Source organism: Mastigoproctus giganteus, chromosome 3 (genome assembly GCF_048544385.1).
Source record: "Mastigoproctus giganteus isolate SK-2022 chromosome 3, ASM4854438v1, whole genome shotgun sequence".
Lineage (NCBI taxonomy): Eukaryota > Metazoa > Arthropoda > Arachnida > Uropygi > Thelyphonidae > Mastigoproctus > Mastigoproctus giganteus.
Window position 1 is genome coordinate 107,195,653 of NC_143577.1, and position 18,635 is coordinate 107,214,287.

Here is an 18,635-nt window from a genome sequence, read left to right on the forward strand (position 1 = left end):
AGAATATTATTCACTTGAGTTCATGATCAGGGTGGATTTCTTTTTCTGTTAGTCAGTTACCCACTGTACGAGTCCAGGATTTTATTTTGTTGAAATAGGACCTGCCGGTTGATAGTGTTTGTCTGCATACATGTAAGCTTCAACAGTTTTTGGGATATGTCATGTTGTGCTAAATATTGAACCTGAAAAGAGTGTAGGCAAATGGCCCCTTATCCCTATAGTAAAGATCCATAATTAGATGTTTCATGACAAAAGCAATGTATGGGATTCGGCTTTGATGAGTACACCCAGGGTCAATCTGTCAAGAGATTCCAGGATCCATGCAAGCCTTGTATCAACCATCCTTTCGAAAATTTTGCCCACACAACTCGTACGAGATAGTATATCTTGTTAAGGCACCAGGATTCCTCATACAAACCATGAGGTAAACATCATCAGTATTTGTGTTATGTTGATATATTATTCCTCTGGCATCCCACATTTCCTTCCACTGCCTCAGGGAGACAGCTGGGTATAGTAGAAGAAAGAAGTAGGAGAAAGTCAGCTTTGTAAACCCCCATTGGTCCTGCTTATTCTCTAGATATCATGCCAACATATGCAAGATGAAGGAAGGTCAGTTTAGAATCAAAGATTGCACCCACGTATTTTAACTCTGTTGTCAAGGCAATATTTATCTGGGGAGGTCAGTCTTAAAATATTCAACTTAGCTTTTAATAGAATAGATTTTGTTTTTGTGCTAGGACTGGACAAAAACCCAGGTTATTGATTTTTGTCCCAAGCCTCTTCTGGTGTTGCCCTTTACCAGGAGCACAAGATCATCTTCAAAGGCGAGCTTGTCCATCTGTTCTCAGGAACTCAGCAATGAACCCTTGGACAACATTCCTTTGTATAGATTGAAATCTTGATTTCTTTATACAGTTGTATAGGTTTGGGATATTCCAACAGTATTCTCCTGAGAATGCTGAGCCATTATAAGGTATCAAAAGCTCCAGCAAAATTGATTGAAATAGCCAGCATGCATTGCTTCTGGGTGGTTTGTGCTGCTATCTTTAGTTTGAATTCAGATATTATGCTTCAAGCACAGTAGTAATCTTTCCAGTACTGGTAACAAGACTATTGGTCTGTATAACTTGAGATCATCCAGAGGTTTTTCTGTATTTCTTAAGATTAGCAAGAATCTTTACCATCTCTAGTTCTATTGAGTGTAAAGGTTAGCTCTTATGCCAGTTTTGTTCTGAAGTGAGAGCTTGGTCATTGTTTGGGAACAGAGAGTTAAAGTTGTTATTGACTGTTCTATCTCATGTGTAGGTTGATTGTCTAGTTATGGTGTCCGTGGTGTGTATCGCATCACCTTTAGGCAGCTTGTTGGTGACTATGCAGTAAACAACACCCCAGTGGTCTGCATTACCAACCAGGACCCTTCATGACTCCTCTTTCTTCAGCCTTATCAGTTTGATTAGCTATTTCTTAAGGAGTGCATGTCTCCCTCTGGGGGAGAAGTTAATTTGAAATGACATTTGTAGCCATAGTAATGTAAAGTTTACACTGCAAGATTGTGCTGTGGCTATGAATGCTCACTCTGTCTGGTCTGCTTGATGTGGCTGTACCTTTTTTTTTAATGCGGAACAGCTACAGCTGTGCCCTGAAAAACATTACTTAAATCAACATTCCAAGTTTGAATATGTTCTTTAATCCTGAGCGAGGCAAGTGGCTTACCATAATTCTTTGCATGTAGAGATACCAGAATTTTATTTCCAGGTAGGGTTAGTTATGGCCTTATATCTTCTCCTGGTTTGCAGTATAATGAAATTATGTGGAAATTTCCCAAAGGGGTAATAATATCAGCCCACATGGTATCAGTGGCCTCAACAATTCTGTAGATTATGTCTATTTCTTTCATGATTAGTTTGAGTTGATCTACAACTGCACAAGCTGTAGGAAATTCACTGCCTGGTTACTATTCTGTTTATACAGTGTACCCATAATCTATTTTTTGTTTTAGTTGGTTGACAGCTTTTATATATACAGGACATTTTGGGTCTCTAACTGAATGGTTATAGGAGAGCCTAGCAGTTTTACAATTGGAATATTTATTACATTCTTTATGTTCGTGGCCCTTAAGAGCACAATCGCCATGTGGTTCCTTTGTAGGTGCAGGTGTGTGCTCAAACATCAAGCACTTGGAAATGTTCCCTGTACCTACCCCACTCTACATAAATTTGCCAAGTTCTTTGTGATAATTCTACTATCCAATACATGTTTACTTGGACCTATTCTAATTCATTAGATAGTTCTTCGATAGTCATGTAGTCCTGGAAATTTTTTGCATATTTCCTCAATTCTTTCTTAGACTTGTCTGAGTCATATTATTATATTAGGTCCTCTGGTTTTTGTATGTCTGTTTTTCTTAATCCCTTATTTTCACATATTTGAACTGTCTGCACTCTGTTGGGAAGACCTGCTTTACAGCCTCACTTGAATCAATATTTGATGCCTCTGTAGGTCTAATGATAAGAATGTTGTCCACTTTGTGTTGCTTCATTACTTGGTTTTTTGTCTTATTTCTAGATCTTAAGGTTCTGATTTTTGAGGTGTAGGTCTGTTGCTGTTCTTTCTACGCAGCAAATATAATTCTGCCTGTTTGTTTTTCAATTGATGCTTCTAATTTTAGTCTAGGGTAGAACAAGCTGCCCTGATAGGCTGTTATGTCCTCTTTATTAGGCAATTCAGTTTGTGATCTTAATTTCTTTGTTGAGGCAGATCCTGGGTTATTATTTTCATAGTCTGATCATTTGAATCTGAAGTAATTTTCTCTGTATTGTTAACTTTGTTCTTGACTTTTTACTTTTGTATTCCAAATGTTGGAATATGGTTAAACTACTTGATTTCACATAAATCTACTATCAACAATTGAACTATTGTTACCCTTTTAAGGCTTATTATACAATAACTATTCTTGGGAATTCATAATTATTTGGAAAAGGTCACAAAAATGATCGTCGATTTCTGCTTATGGGTGACCACCTGCTCATGTCAGTTGTCCAGTTTGTAATTTTGAACTAAGAAAGGGGCTTTGCCTGGAAAGGCAGTAATAAGAGAATGGTGCCAGGAAGAAGGATAGCCATTTTCAGAGAAGACCCAGTTAAAGAAAATCAGTAGAGTACACAAGTCCCCCTCAAGTAAATATTTCAGCATAACATAATGAATACCATCTGGGACTCTGTTCAAATACATAACAGAATAGTTCTCTACTCTGATGTGCTGAAAGGAGGAGGCAGAGAACTATTCTGCTAGCATATTTGAAATTGCTTCAGGAATAGACAGATCTTTCCAGTGAAGTAATTTGCCATTTAGTGCCCATGTCCTTCTCCAAACTAGCTGTATGTTGATGTTGAGGCAAATGCAATCCATGAATCACATTTTGCTTTAAGTCTTTTCATAATTAGGTAGATTACTTGGAAATTGTTCAAAGCACAGTTTTTCACCTGTTTGGGGCCCCGGGTGCCAAGCAATTGTGACTGAGCAAATTCTCTGTGCTTAAAGTGCGATTTTCAAAAAAGTACTTTACAGAGCAAGAAAGGAAAGCCACCTATCTTTATTTTTTATATATTTATTAGTAACACCTATTACTTCTCACTTGGTCACACCAGGCACTGCTCCTCTCTCCCCGTGGCAGAACAGTTAATCTGCCAAGGGCCAAAGAGGTTTAAGACCAACTCCTCAGAGACAGATTTTTCTGCATTTCTCATAATTCACTCTCTTAGAGATCAGCCTCTCCCCATGGTACCCTAAACACATCTAAGGGTGTTATATCCAGCTGGGACCTATTGAATGTCTCGGAGGAGGAGATAAGTCAAGAACTTCAGGAGCAAAATGTAACTGCAGTAAAAAGAATAATACAATTGCTTGTAATACCCCAAACCTACGTTCTTCACTACATTCGACCCTACATACCTAATCCATTGAGATGTTATAAGTGCCAAAAATATGGCCACTCTCAAACAGCATGCAGAGAAGGCTCAGTTTGTTCCAACTGTGGTTCCTTCAATCACATTCAAAGTGGTTGTTCAGCAACAGCAATGACCTGCCCTAACTGTAAAGGCAACCATCCTGCTTACTCTAGGTCATGTGACAAACTGAAAAGAAAATTGTAAAATACAAGATTGAAAATAAAGTAAGCTTTCAAGAAGCAAGGAAATAAATTGCTACCAGTATTTCTAAATGTACATACTCCAGTGTGGCACAAAAATATCAATCAGTGGCTACCGAAACTGATGTTACAGTCCCCTCCAACACTGACTGTTCTCTCTCAGTAACAGTCCAGTATCCCCAAGCAAGCAATACTGCTCTTACAGTACCTGTGAAATCTCCTCCTCCAATGATTGATGCTAAATCAAATATTCAGGACACATCCATGGATACAATTGACTCCTGACTCCAGACAGGAATTAAATTAAATTAAATTTTCTGTTTACACTCTGGGACGACCGAACGGTCAGAGGAGTTCACAAGAAACTGTATTCAGCAGTCACGGGCTTGAACCCCAGTCACTCAAGGGCACGTGTACTTATGCACTCGCACGCTTGACCACTAGGCTACGGTGGCCAGACCCAATCTTAGAAATATATGGATACTGGTTGGCCATTCTCCTCCAGAAAAGAAAAAACTGAAGCCTGAACGTCAAAAAAAAAAAAAAAAAAACACTCAAATACAGCTTATTCTATAATGGAATTGTAGAGGATTTCGTAGCAACCTTAATGATATTCAAGATTTAATTAACCGCTACTCGCCAGTTGGTTTTTGTCTACAGGAAACATATCTAACTCCTCAAATTTCTACTACCATAAAGAACTATTCTATCTATCGACAAGATCATAATACTTCAAACGCCACCCGTGGAAGTGTGGCTATCTTGGTTAGCTCAAAGATCCAAACCAAGCAAATTGTTCTTCAAACTGAAATTGAAGGTGTTGCCGTATGTTTGATAGCCCAGATTCATTAACACTAGTATCAATCAGAGGTAAAGGGAAGGGTTTTTGTTTTCGTAAAGGCGACTATGATGGTCTGAGACAGTATTTAAATTCTATACAGTGGGACCAACTGATGATGTTACCAACAGCAAACTCAAAATGGGAAGCATTCAAGGAACTAATCTTGGAGGCTACCAGGCTTTACATACCAACTAAGAAATATTGTTCAAGGTTTAGGCCTAAATGGTTGTCAGATGAACTAATGAGACATGTGGCAGAGAAGAAAAATACATGGGATACATACAAATTAATGGGTGACCTGGAAGCCTATGATAGATATAAGTTGGTCTGTAACCAAGTCACAAAGGAGATTAGGCAGGCAAAGGCAGACTACGAAAAATCCTTGGCAAAGGATGCAAAGAAAAACAGAAAAGAGTTCTTTACATATTTAAACTCAAGAAGGAAAGGGGTGAATCAGATTGGTCCACTGGATATTGATGGTTCAACAGTTGAGGATCCTGCTCAGGTGGCTAACAATCTAAACGAGTATTTTGCATCTACATTCACGCATGAGGAGTTATTCAGGAAGGAGAATGATGTAGGTAAAGTAAACATTGGCAGTGAGCTGGATGATTTTGTAATAACTGAGAGGAAAGTGGAGGAGAGATTGTTGAGGATAAACATAAAAAAGGCACCTGGGGTGGATGGGATCTATCCAGTTATATTAAAGGAGGCAGCAAAGGAAGTAAGAAAACCCCTAGCCATAATTATGAGAGCTTCTTTGGACTCAGGGGAGGTACCCATAGACTGGAGATGTGCAAATGTAACCCCGGATTAAAGGCTCACACAAGTAATTATAGACCTGTTAGTTTAACTTCTGTTCCAGGTAAATTAATGGAGGTACTGGTTAAAGAAGCACTGCAGGATCATCTAGACAAGAATTCAGTTATAGCTCAGACGCAGCATGGTTTTGTTAAGGGCAGGTCTTGCCTGACCAATTTGATTGGATACTATGATGTAGTCACAAAAGAACTGGATGCAGGGAATAACTTTGATATTATATATTTGGATCTTAGAAAGGCTTTTGATACTGTTCCACATGGAAGACTGCTGCACAAATTGGAGCAGTGTGGCATTGGAGGCAAATTGCTGCTATGGATAAGGGGATGGTTGAGTGGCAGAAGACAGAGAGTGGTAATCAATGGACACTGCTCAACGTGGACTAATGTTATTAGTGGAGTTCCTCAGGGTTCAGTGTTGGGTCCGTTGTTGTTTTCGGTGTTTATGAATGATATTGATGATGGGATATCAAGTTTAATGTCCAAGTTTGCAGATGATACAAAGGTTGGCAGGGTTGTTAAGGACACTACTGACGCTATGCTGCTGCAATAGGATCTGGAAAGGTTGAACAGATGGGCTGAGAGGTGGCAAATGAAGTTTAACATTGACAAATGTAAAGTACTACATATGGGAAACAGTAACCCCAGAGCAACGTATCAACTCTGCGGTACTACACTGACAGTGGTGGAGAATGGAAAGGACCTGGGGGTAATTGTGCAGGCAGATATGAAGTTCTCTGAGCAGTGCAGACGAGCTGCAAGAGTAGCTCATGGTGTCTTGTCAATGATATACAGGAATTTTTCTAGCAGGGATAAGGAGGTGATTATTCCCTTGTATAAGGCAATGGTAGGCCACATCTTGAGTACTGTATACAGGTCTGGAGGCCTCATTTCAAGAAGGATGTAGAGCTGCTGGAATGTGTACAGAGAAGGGCAACAAGGTTAGTGAACGGAACGAAGGGTTGCTCTTACGAAGAAAGGCTTAAGTTTCGCAAATTACAGAGTCTGGAGACTAGGCACCGGCGAGGTGATCTGATAGAGGTGTATAAGGCTTTGAATGGTTTGAGCATGCTCAATGCCAGTGGGATTCTTCATCTTGCTCAGAATAATCACCTCAGAGGGCATAAATTCAAATTGAGGAAGGACGGATGTCGGATAGATGTGCGGAAATTTGCCTTTGGCCAGCGGGTGGTTGGTTGGGGGAACCGACTTCCATCACTTGTTGTTGAAGTTGATAGCCTAAACAAATTTAAAGCTCAACTGGACAGGTATTTCGAACGAACGGGGGGGTGAAATGGGAGTGGTGTGTGTTTTTTTTTTTTTTTTTTTTGGCTGATGCTGAATAAGCTTGCTTTCTTGCATCATATGCTAATGCTAATCTATTTCCCACCAAAATCTTGAAAACCTGCTAATACAGTTACCTTCACATGTTTGTCTCTTGGCGGATTTCAACAGCCACCACCCCTTATGGGGATAGACATTGTCGACTAATTGAAACATTTCTGGATAAGCAAAACTTTACCGTTCTTCTTCTGTTTCCAATCATGGAATGGTCTGTTATGGACAGCGACCATTTGTGATCTGTCGTTGCTAATGGAACCACCATTAGCCCAACACTGCAGGAAATGGAAGTTCTCTCAAGCCAACTGGGTCAAATTTCAGTCAGCTGTCACCCTGGATGAGCATAATTAATAGATGAAGCCACAGATTATATCACTTCACACCTACTACCTGCAACAAAAGTTCAATTCCATTGTCGAACCACCAGTACCTTAGAATGCACAAATGCAAAGAAGTTAAAAAATAAAACATGGAATTTATTTCGTAGATCTCCAACCACAGCTAATCTTATTAACTACAAGAAGCTAAGGGCACGTCTCATTCAAAGACAAGCCGAGAAGAATTCTTGGATTCGATTTGCATCTGCCATAAATAGAAACACTAACTCCAGGTTAATATGGAAGAAAATCAGGCAGATTTCCAACCACCCCCTTCAATTCTTTCATGGAATGGGTAAGAACTCTCTGCTCTGAGGACATAGCAAATGCCTTGCCCAAGTTTTAGCGGCATCAGCTTATTCTCCGGATTTTCAGAATATAAAGACCAAGACTGAACAACGAGCCATCAACTTTTGAACGTCAGTTTTCCTTCCGTATAACCAGCCTCTTCAATTTTCTGAACTTCTACATGCCATTAAAACAATATGCAACAGTGCCGCCAGGCCAGATGGAATATCTTATATCATGTTACAAATACTGCTGGTCTACTCTAACAGAATATTTATGGAAAACATTTATCCCAGCTCTTGGCATCATACCACAGTTCTTGCCTTTTTGAAACCTGGAAAAGATCTTACCAGTCCTAACGGTTATAGACCAATTCCTCTATCCAGTTGCCTCGGTAAATTACTTGAAAAAATTATCCATAATCGTCTTGTTTGGATCATCGAAATGCAACAACTAATTAGTAATAATCAGCATGGCTTTTGAAAGAACAGGTCCTCCTTAGATCCCATGATCAAAGTTGTCTGCAATTCATAATGCCTTTGTAAAAAATGAACATCTTGTTATGGTTTCCATAGACATAGAGAAGACATTTGATACTACCTGGCATTGTGCCATTCTCAGTGACCTCCATGCTCTTGGTCTATGAGGTAACCTTCCTATATTCATCAGGAACTTTATCCACAATCGTTCAATACCATAACTCGCTTTCTACGACATTTTTACAGGAAGAAGGAGTGCCACAAGGGTCTCTACTGAGTACAACCCTTTTTTGCCCTTAGAATCGATTGCATCACAAAAGAACTTACAAATACTGTTCACACCTACCTTTACGCTAATGAACTCTATTTCTTGCCATTCTCAGAATATAAGATCCATAGAACAGCAACTGCAGGTATCCTTGAATAAAGTCCAAAGGTGGGCAGAGTTAAATGGCTATTGTCTATCACAACAGAAAATGCATACAGATCCTGAACTTCAGGTGTCAAACTTTACCATTCCAGTGACAACAACAGATTCTTGGGATTAATCCTTGACAGGAAATTTAATTTTCTTGAGCACATTAAATTTATGCGTACATCCTGCCTCAAAAAGCTGAACATACTAAGAGCTTTATCTTCATTGCTCTTATACAGAGCACTGATCATATCCTGATTGGATTATGGGGCTCCACTTTATGATTCTGCCCGTAAGAGTACACTATGATAGCTGGATCCTATACAGCATAGTGCATTGCAGATTGCACTTGGTGCTTTCAGGACATCTCCTAGTTTACACATTAAAGCTAATGAGGCCCTCTTTACCTCCGCAGAAAAGGCTGCTTTTTAAGTATGCAACCCGAATACAAAGTTGCTGGCAGCATCCTATTGAGCCATACCTCTTTAATCCAACCACTGCAAAATCTCTATAGAAAAAATCCCACTAAAATAAGACCAGCAGGCTTACACCTTATCGAATTAACAGAGTTGGAATGTTCCTATTGTCAACAGGCAACAAGTAATGAATTACTGTTAACCACCGTGGACTCCCCCTGCGATACTTATCTTCACAAGTGGGAAAGAATCACCTACCGATAATTAATGTGAAACAACTCCATGCAAGTCATATTAATGAATGTTGGAGTAGCAGCAGCATTTCCTTCTACAATCATTTTAGCTGCTCAGCAGAACTCCATGCAATGAAATTCGCCTTAGAAAACGTGAATCACTACCTTTCTGTAAAACACATATTATACACGGACTCAATTACAGAAGTACAAAACTCTTCTTACAAGATTCACCGTGTCTTAAATCAAATCAGAGGTCTCCTACTGAAAATTGAAGAAAGTCACCAAACAGTGACCTTTTGCTGGATTACTACACATTCGGGGATAAAGGGGAATGAACCAAAAATCCAACAACGTTTGATTTAACTTCAACCCCAGTCCCATCCTCTGACTATAATCACATCATACAAACACCATGTCTCGTACAATGGTAAGAGCAATGGTACACCTAAACCAATTAAAACAGGAACCAAAGTTTTGCCGCTCTATTGGGAAGAGAAGAAGTGGTACTTGCATAGGCACGAATAGGACACACATATCTGACTTACCTCCACCTCCACCCTGACAGGAGAGGATCCTCCTCAGTGTCCACACTGTTCAGCACTTTTGACAGTGAAACATATCCTGATTGAATGTCCGCACTATCAACATGACAGAACATACATCCTGTTTTCTTTGACAAATCTACAAGAACCGATGACACTATAACATATTATTGGCGAGGATGCAAACATCAATGAATTTTTCTCTTTTATAAAAAAAATTGGACTATATCATAAATTATAAAAGATCTCGGTAATAAAAATGAAGGAGTTACATCTGAACTTTGTTTTTAGCTTTTTCCTATGAATAGGAAATCCCCATAACACACACACAATCACACCCGCAATCCATATTTCACCAGTGAATGCAAGCTGTTGTTGTTTGTTATTTGGTTTGTTTATAAGGCCATATTGCTCTGGGAATATGCGGTGGTCATTCCCTGACCTTTCCGCATCCTCTGTATTTGGTGGTGACGGGCTCGAACCCCGGTCTAATCAAGAAGCGTGTGCTATGCGCTGCTCCTTCCCACCTGGCTACGGAGGCGCCTGAATGCAGGCATCAATAGTTTGCCGCTTAACATAAGGTTTCTCTAAAAGGATTTGAATAAATTACATCCCATTTCACTTCAAACTTCCAGGTGGACTGATGATCAAGATATGGAGTTACCCCTGTCTGTAATGAGCAAATAATTGGGGGGGGGGGGTCGTACTTGGAATGGCAGATGGTGAACAAGAGTTTAGCAAAGTTAGATTGTTATTATCAGAAATACTTCATTAAAGTCACCAAGAAGACAAACTGGAGCTGTTAACGAGTGAAGTTCTGAATGGGGGGGGGGCATAGGTGATATACCACAAATAGCATTTGGGATGCAAGGCCAAATTCAACAGTTTAAATAGCCAGCTTCTCCTGTGGATGGCAAATCTGGAGTAAGATTACTATCTATTTTAATCGTGAATAATTTGTCACTGAGTTCCTGAACTATTCCTCTTCAGAGAGTGTAAGTAGGTCCCACTCTGTGTTGACCCCCTTTAGAAGAGTTTGGTGTATTATGGGGAGTAACAGATACTCGATGTTTTCAGGTGGCTGTTTCAATCAAGAAATCTCTGGAGTGGAGACATTTCACCATTTTTGGTGATCCCAGGTATTTCTGGATCTGGACAGGGTGACAACTTGCATATTTAGAGAATGTATTACCAGAAAGGTGCTAGTGTTCATGGTGGCTCCTTTTGGCTGTACCACTAGATGGCCAAGTGGTTGAAAGATTAGTTGGGTTAGTAACAAGTATACTAAGAAAATGAAAATCGACTTTCCTTCCTGAGGTTCTATTTGTGTCTTTTCAAGAAGAAAACTACTTTAGCTTTTATGATTAGCAACTAAAGTTCTATTCAGAACTTGTTAATTGCACAAGAATTGCTTGGGACCCAAACTCAACTGACATTTTAGTGAATTACTGAAAAAATGAATGCTGGGAAGAGCAATGTGACTTCTTTTTTATATTGTGATGTTACTTAAAGAATATGCATCTATGATTAAAGTAACTGAAAGTTTTCTTCTTAGACAATGACTAATTTCAAAAATCTTACTTTATTTAACTCTCTCTGAATAAGATAAGGCTTGTACTGTTCATGAATTTTATGAAAATGTAAAGCATCCATGGCCACAATCTGAGTATATCTTCTTCCCCATAAATCTCTAAAAAAAAAAAAAAAATCAAAATAATCTATTAAAAGGTGCAATTTATCTGAACCAATTACTTGTAAAATTTTAGTATTGAATATAATAAAATATACAGTTCCTTTATCACCTATTTCAGTACAAGAGAGATACATAAAAAAAAAAAAAAAGCATGCAAGACCGTGATACAGGATACCCTAGAAGGTAACTGGATTTCCACAGTTGTAGATTCTGAGTATGACTGATTTATAATCTGTATATGGAATCTGAATGTGATCACTGTCACAGGGATTCCTTACTATACATTCATTTCCTTATATTCCAGTGTACCCAGTAATCCATATGAAGAGTGAAAATTATCTTGGTACCTTCAAGATAATTTTCAATTCAACAATAAAAGAGTATCTTTGGAATAAAAAATTAGTAAGAAAGGTCAACGTCATCTTAAATGCATAAATTTCTGCAGTGAACACAGAAACAGCTGTCATTATAAATTTGCAGAGTTTTGCATTAGCAAAGGCACGTATCTTTGAAAAGTTTGATTTTCCAGGGACTGTTTCCCCAATGATGGAAGTAGCTATTACATGAGGGCATGTGCATTTTCCAAGGAAGTTGTACTGTTTTTTTTGTCTAGATAAGTATTGGTCAGATGCATTTTCCACTGCTGAAGTAGCTCTCAGTAGTGGAAAATGCACTTAGATTTTGACTGCATTATTAAGGAATAGCATTTTTTTGCCAAAGGTGAAGTTCATTGCTTTCCATGTATAGGCATTAAACTGGTAATGTCTGAACACTCCAAGAGCACTATATTGTATTGGATTGAGACATGCTAACAGAGACAAACTGGGGCCTCCATATCTTAATTGCGATCCCATCAAAGCTCTGTATAAGAGTGGACGAGGGTATACAATCAGCTCCCTGTGTCATTGATGAGATAACTAAGTTTTTCAGCTTTTTCACAAAGAGGTTTGTGTTTGTAGTATGTTTCTGAACTGCAAGTGTAGTTGCACATTAGACTACAGATATTTTTGGTAAGTGGGGTTGGCTGAGTTCCTGGTCAATAATTTGACACTATTTTGTTTATGGCAAGATATTGTGAGGGCATCAACATAAAGGTAAATGTCTATGTGAAATTGTTTATTGTCCACCATGGATAACAGCATTCACCATAAGGTCAAGTATGGACTGATTTTTGCATAAGCCATATTGCTGTGGTGGACATAATTGGCATCTTGATAGTTTGCAGGACTTAAGAGTAAGCAGGGTGTTGGCCTTGGCAGTTTGCACACATTGCATCTCCTCGACACACCAAATTTTTGGCACTTATAACATTTTGACAAATGTGATTACAAAGGAACTGAATGCAAAAAATAATTTTGATATCATATACTTGGATTTCAGGAAAGCTTTTGACACAGTTATGCACGGAAGACTACTGTACAAATTGGAGCATTATGGTATTAAGGGTAAGTTGCTACAATGGATAAAAGGGTGGTTGAGTAGGAGAAGACAGAGTGGCAATCAATGGGCACTGCTCTTCATAGACTGTTATTACAGGAGTTATTACTGTTGTTTTGTATATTTATCAATGATATTAATGAAGGTGTATTAGGCTTAAAGTTTGCAGATGATACTGCAACAGGATCTACAAAATTTGGGCAGATGAGCTGAGAAGTGGCAACTGAAGTTTAACAATGACAAATGCAAAGTACTGCATATGGGTAGAAGTAACCCCAGAGAAATGTACCAACCATGTGGTTGAAAATGTGCAGTCAAATATGAAGTTTTCTGAGCAATGTAGACATGGTGCAAGAGCAGGTAATGGGGTATTGTCAATGATATAAAGGAATTTTGCTAGTAGGGAAAAGGAGGTGATTATGCCTTTGTATAAGGCCATGCCTTGAGTACTGCATACAGGTCTGAAGGCATCATTTTAGGAAGGATGTAGAGTTGCTTGAGCATGTACAGATACCTCTCTTACCAAGAAAGGCTCTGCAAATTGCAGCAGCTGGAGACTAGGCACCTGCGAGGTGATCTGATTAAGGTGTACAAGGCTTTGAATGGGTTGAGCATGCTGAATTCTGATGGGATTCTTCCACTTGTTCAGATTACGAACCTCAGTGTAGAAATTTGCCTTTGGCCAGTGGGTGGTTAATTGCTGGAACAAACTTCCATCTGTTGTTGTGGAAGTTGATAGCTTAAATAAATTCATGGTGGAACTGGACAAAAACATTTAGAGGGAATGGATGTGTGAAATTGGTTTGTTTTTTTTTGGCTGATGCTACATAAGCTCATACGCTTGGTTTCTTGCATCACATGCCTCCATTACTAGATATTATTAGGAACATAAGGTGTTACTTGGAAGCTGAGAGAGAGAGAGCTGTTTTAAAAGTGGAAGCTAAATTTGTTACCAAATGATATTCTGTGTGGGAATAAGCTCACCATCTTTTCTGATCATAATTTGCTTACCTTGCATAACTTTATGTTCTTGGACCAGGTCATCCTCTGTGACATTCAGCATTGCATGTAGGGTGACTTGCACAGGTAAACTACCAAAGGTTGAAACTTTTAGCAGAATCTCAGAATTAGTTATGGTTTCAATTAAAAATCACCGGATCCAAGTCATTTCACCTTCATGTGCCTCTTCTATGTTTTCTAAACATTTCTGTATGAGAAATGGGCCAAAGTATTCAGATTTATTTGACAAGGAATGATGGCATTTCCTTTGCTCTGAAGCTCAATTGGAAGGCAGTTGTTGCATTTAATGTTTAGCCCTAGGGAAAGTAACTCTTTCCATCCACCATAAGTATGTTATAAGTGCCAAAATTTTGTCACACTCAAATGGGGTGTTGAGGAAATGCAGTGTGACTGTGCTTATTCTAAGGCAGGAGTAATATATTGCTAGTACTTTGGGCCACAAATTAAAGTTATTACTCATGTATCAGGTATGCTAAAATATAAAAATTACACATTATGTTCCTAGAAATATATTCAGAGCTGATAATTTTGTAAAAAATAGTTGGTGTTTTAATTCCTCTTTTGGACAGACAGGGCACTTCAGTGATAAAAATCAAGAGGTTTTAGACCTATGATGATTGGGAACACAACTCCTAAATAGTTTTGATTTATTATTTGGGGGACTAATCTTAAAAATAAGTGGACACAATTGACTGCATAGAACATTTGTTTTTTTACCAAACTCTACTCATAGTTTAATTCAGGACACAGCTGTGGTAATGTGTCAACTTTTAGTCTGTGTATTGGACAGCCTTGTCTTGGTATGTGCTGCTTACCTGAATTCTTTGAATGCATCCACAAAAAAAATAATAAGAGATAATCTGTTACACATCTTACAATTTTTCAAATATACTTATCATTCTTGAATTACTAGTTTATTGTTCGACAGCACAACACTGTGGCATTACAGGAGAAATGCACTCAGGTTATGATGAATGGTATGTAGCTGAACAGATGGCCAAAGTGTGTTCATGCTGTCCAGGAACTTACCATTGTCCCTAAAATTTTGGCAAATGATTATATGATAACAACAAGTGTGCTTGCTGGAATTACGCAATGCAGCCAGCATCTCATATTAAATAGCTCATGATAAAAGGATGGGCATATCTTGTTGAAGATGACATAAGGGTCTTTCAGAGTTAGCATGGTTACTTAATAATATCACATTATACTGTATTTGATCATCCCCATCCATAATGGACTATGCTGCATAATTCACAGTATAAAAAGCCAAGCAGCATTGTATGCTAGAGCAGTGGTAATTGCACCTGTTCATGTAGGTCAGGGGTGGCCAACGAGTCGATCGCGATGAATTTTAAATATACAGTCATCCCTCGATTTGCACGGTCAGGTATACTACCAAAATTTTATATTGCGCATTTTTTTTTTTTTTTTACCAAGCTTCAAAAATAGGAATGAAGATCAGATTTTGAAAATTTATTTTTGTATGGTTTGAAGATTTCATTGAAGGAGAAACACATTTCACTATAATAAAGTAAAATCTCACAGAATTTCAGCTGTCGGTATTATTGAAAATGCAATAAGATTGAGTTTACTACCCGTTTATAATTAGATTACACTAATAGAAAAGCCCAAATTGTTTTATGGTTATGACCTACAGAAAAATATCACAATGGCATTCAAAACTGATTCTTATAACGATATAACCAAACAGAGCAATAAATGGTGGCATTTGTCTGGTTATTTTGGAAACACTTCCTCATTCGGGAATCCTCTTCATCAATAATCCTACGTTAGCTGTTCAGTCAGAATATTTTTCCGGTTCAGGCAACTTAAAGTGTTTTAATCTGTAAGCATTGCTTTTGCTGATTTAATAACTGGACAGTACTTATATACTAATTTAATATGAATACTACGAAAAAGAGTAAAATGTATCATTTTCATCAAGAGTGGGAACAGAATACTTTTTTGTAATGGTTATTTGCAATACTTCCATGGCTATACCCAAAAAAGGAAATTTAGAAAGGCACTTCAACGCACTCCATGGTAAATATCAATCGGATTTTACATTGAATAGTGACCTTAGAAAAAATAAATTAGAAGAACTGAAATCCAGATTATTCGCGCAACAAAATTTCTTCATGACACCTAATTTACAATCTAAAGCAGTAACTGTAGCATCATTTAAAGTGAGTCATCTTCTTCCAAAAAATGCAAATCATTTTCTGATGGTCAATTCATCAAAGATGCATTTTTAGAAATAGATTCTCTTTTTGAAAATTTTAAGAAAAAAATTAAATTAAAAGTGCTCTTCAAAATCTTCAGTTATCTCGATATAATGCATGCTCATATTGCTAATTGTGTCCTTTTCTTTAAAACTGGATGAATCTATAGACGTCAGGGATACAGTTCAATTGCTCGTTTTTATTTGTATGGTTTTCGATGATTCTGGCACTAGAGAAGAACTGCAGGTCTTGATATGTTTTAACGCATACAAAAATTTTATTGAAAAAAAAATAATAAAATAAATAAATTACCACTATTTAAGCTTGTATCAATAACAACAGATGGAGCATCTTAAGGGATTCATCGCATTGTGCCAAAAGGATGATGAATTCCCAAATTTTTTGAGTTACCACTGTATCATCCACCAACAAAAGGTTAAATACTAAAAGTGTTATAGACAGCTTTCAAAATAGGAATTCCATCAGAGGACAATCTTTTCAAAATGCAACTCGATGAAAAAGAACCAGATATGAAAGTACATACAGATGTGAGGTGGCTGAGTTGGAGTAAGTTTCTACAGAGATTTCGAAATTTGCTGATCAAAGGGGAGATGATGATACGGAGTGGTTGTGTGATCTGGCTTTGGAATTACAAGGAAAAAATAAAAATGTGGGTGACATGATTAACAGCATTTTTGAATATAAATATCAATTTTTGGCAATGGCTAAGGATCTCAAAGAAAAAAAATTCGACCATTTTGCAAATATGAATTATTTTTGAATTTAATAGTGAGAAATATATTTCTGAAATTGGGAATGTTGTGGACGATTTTGAAACCAGATTCGGTGATTTTAAAACAATTGAAGACTTTGTTCAATATATTTCTTATCCATTTAATGTTGACTTAGATTCAAAACAAATTGCAGAAAAAAATTGCTGTGATTTTTCACATGGAGAAAATATTACTATTACATTGCAAAACGATATCTTCCTAAAAGCCAGATCATCAGAAAACGAGTTTTGGAAATGTTTGCCGAGAAAAGTACCAAATGTAAAAAAATGCAGTGAACTTTTAATTAAATTCCTGTTTTGGTTCCACATATCTCTGTGAGAATCGGCCTTTTCATATTTGAAACAAACAAAGCATTGCTGTGCTCTTACGGACTTGCATACAGAAGATCCTTTACGGTTGGCCTTATCAGAGTATATCTCTGATTTTGAAAGCTTAGCAGATGACATGAAGACACAAACTTCACATAAATTAAAAATTTTGAATTGTATTGTACTTTAAAATTTATAAACAACATATTTCAATATGTGTTGATTAACTTTTTTAACCTTGTGCAATGAAATTTTTGAGATGGTAGATCGCGGCACATTTTGTGATGCAATCTACTTTTTTCCTTCAAATTAAATTGTCTAAAGTCATCATCTACCCCTGATGTAGTAGGTCAAAGTAACAGTTATAGGATGTGTAGTAAGGATATCCCACCCCAGAGTTTCAAAAGGACATGACTGCAGAAGCTTGTGCGCTTCCATTCTTTGCACACTGTGGTTAACACTGTCGTTAAGGTGTGCAAAGAATGGGTCAAACAACCTCCCACCAATTCAACTGGAGAGGATTACTCAAGCAGGATGTTTGTGGTGAGCAAAAGTTTCAACAAGTAATATGGGCTCAAAGGTAGATCACTATGCAACAGTTAATATTGCAATACAAAATCCCAGATAATGATGCACGGAGTTCCACAGCAGATGATTGAGAGAGACACCCTCTCCTCAAAGCTGATCATCATTGGTGGAAAATGCTGTGGTGTCAACAACATGTTGATCGGAGGACTGGAAACAAGTGTGCTTTTTGCTGAGAAGAACTAGGACCCCTGGTGCTTGTGGACCAATGTTTCAATGTTAAAGTATACTTAGGAGACCATGCACATCTTGCCATGTCGCATTTCTTCCCCAGACAGGAAGAGAATCTTCCGATGCAAAAGTGGTCATAATTCAGTGTATATCCCAAATGCATGTTGGAGAGATTTCACTGCAGAGCAGATGGATCTAGTCCAGGGGTTTGTAGATTTTTTTTTTCGCAGCCCACTTTAGCTATAAATTCATGTATTTTAAATTATTAGACTCTTAGGTTTAGCATTAGCATTAGTAGTGGCATTTGATGCAAGAAAGCAAGCTTATGCAGCATCAGCCAAAAAAAAAAAAAAAAACCACTTCCACTTCACCCTCTGTTCGTTCAAAATATCTATCCAGCTGAGCCTTATTTAGGCTATCAACTTCCACGACAAGTGATGGAAGTCTGTTCCACCAACCAACCACCCGCTGGCTAAAGGCAAATTTCCGCACGTCTATC

At 37.9% G+C, this 18,635-nt stretch overlaps 1 protein-coding gene across 1 annotated transcript in view; it reads right to left on the bottom strand.

Annotated features, from left to right (window-relative positions):
* The window catches only part of LOC150088209 (poly(ADP-ribose) glycohydrolase-like), a 325,145-nt gene that overhangs the window by 24,539 nt on the left and 281,971 nt on the right, over window positions 1–18,635 (bottom strand). The window contains exon 16 of the mRNA XM_090370070.1: window positions 11,485–11,593. Within this exon, the coding sequence (XP_090226196.1) occupies window positions 11,485–11,593 (109 nt within the window). The remainder of the gene's footprint in view (window positions 1–11,484; window positions 11,594–18,635) is intronic.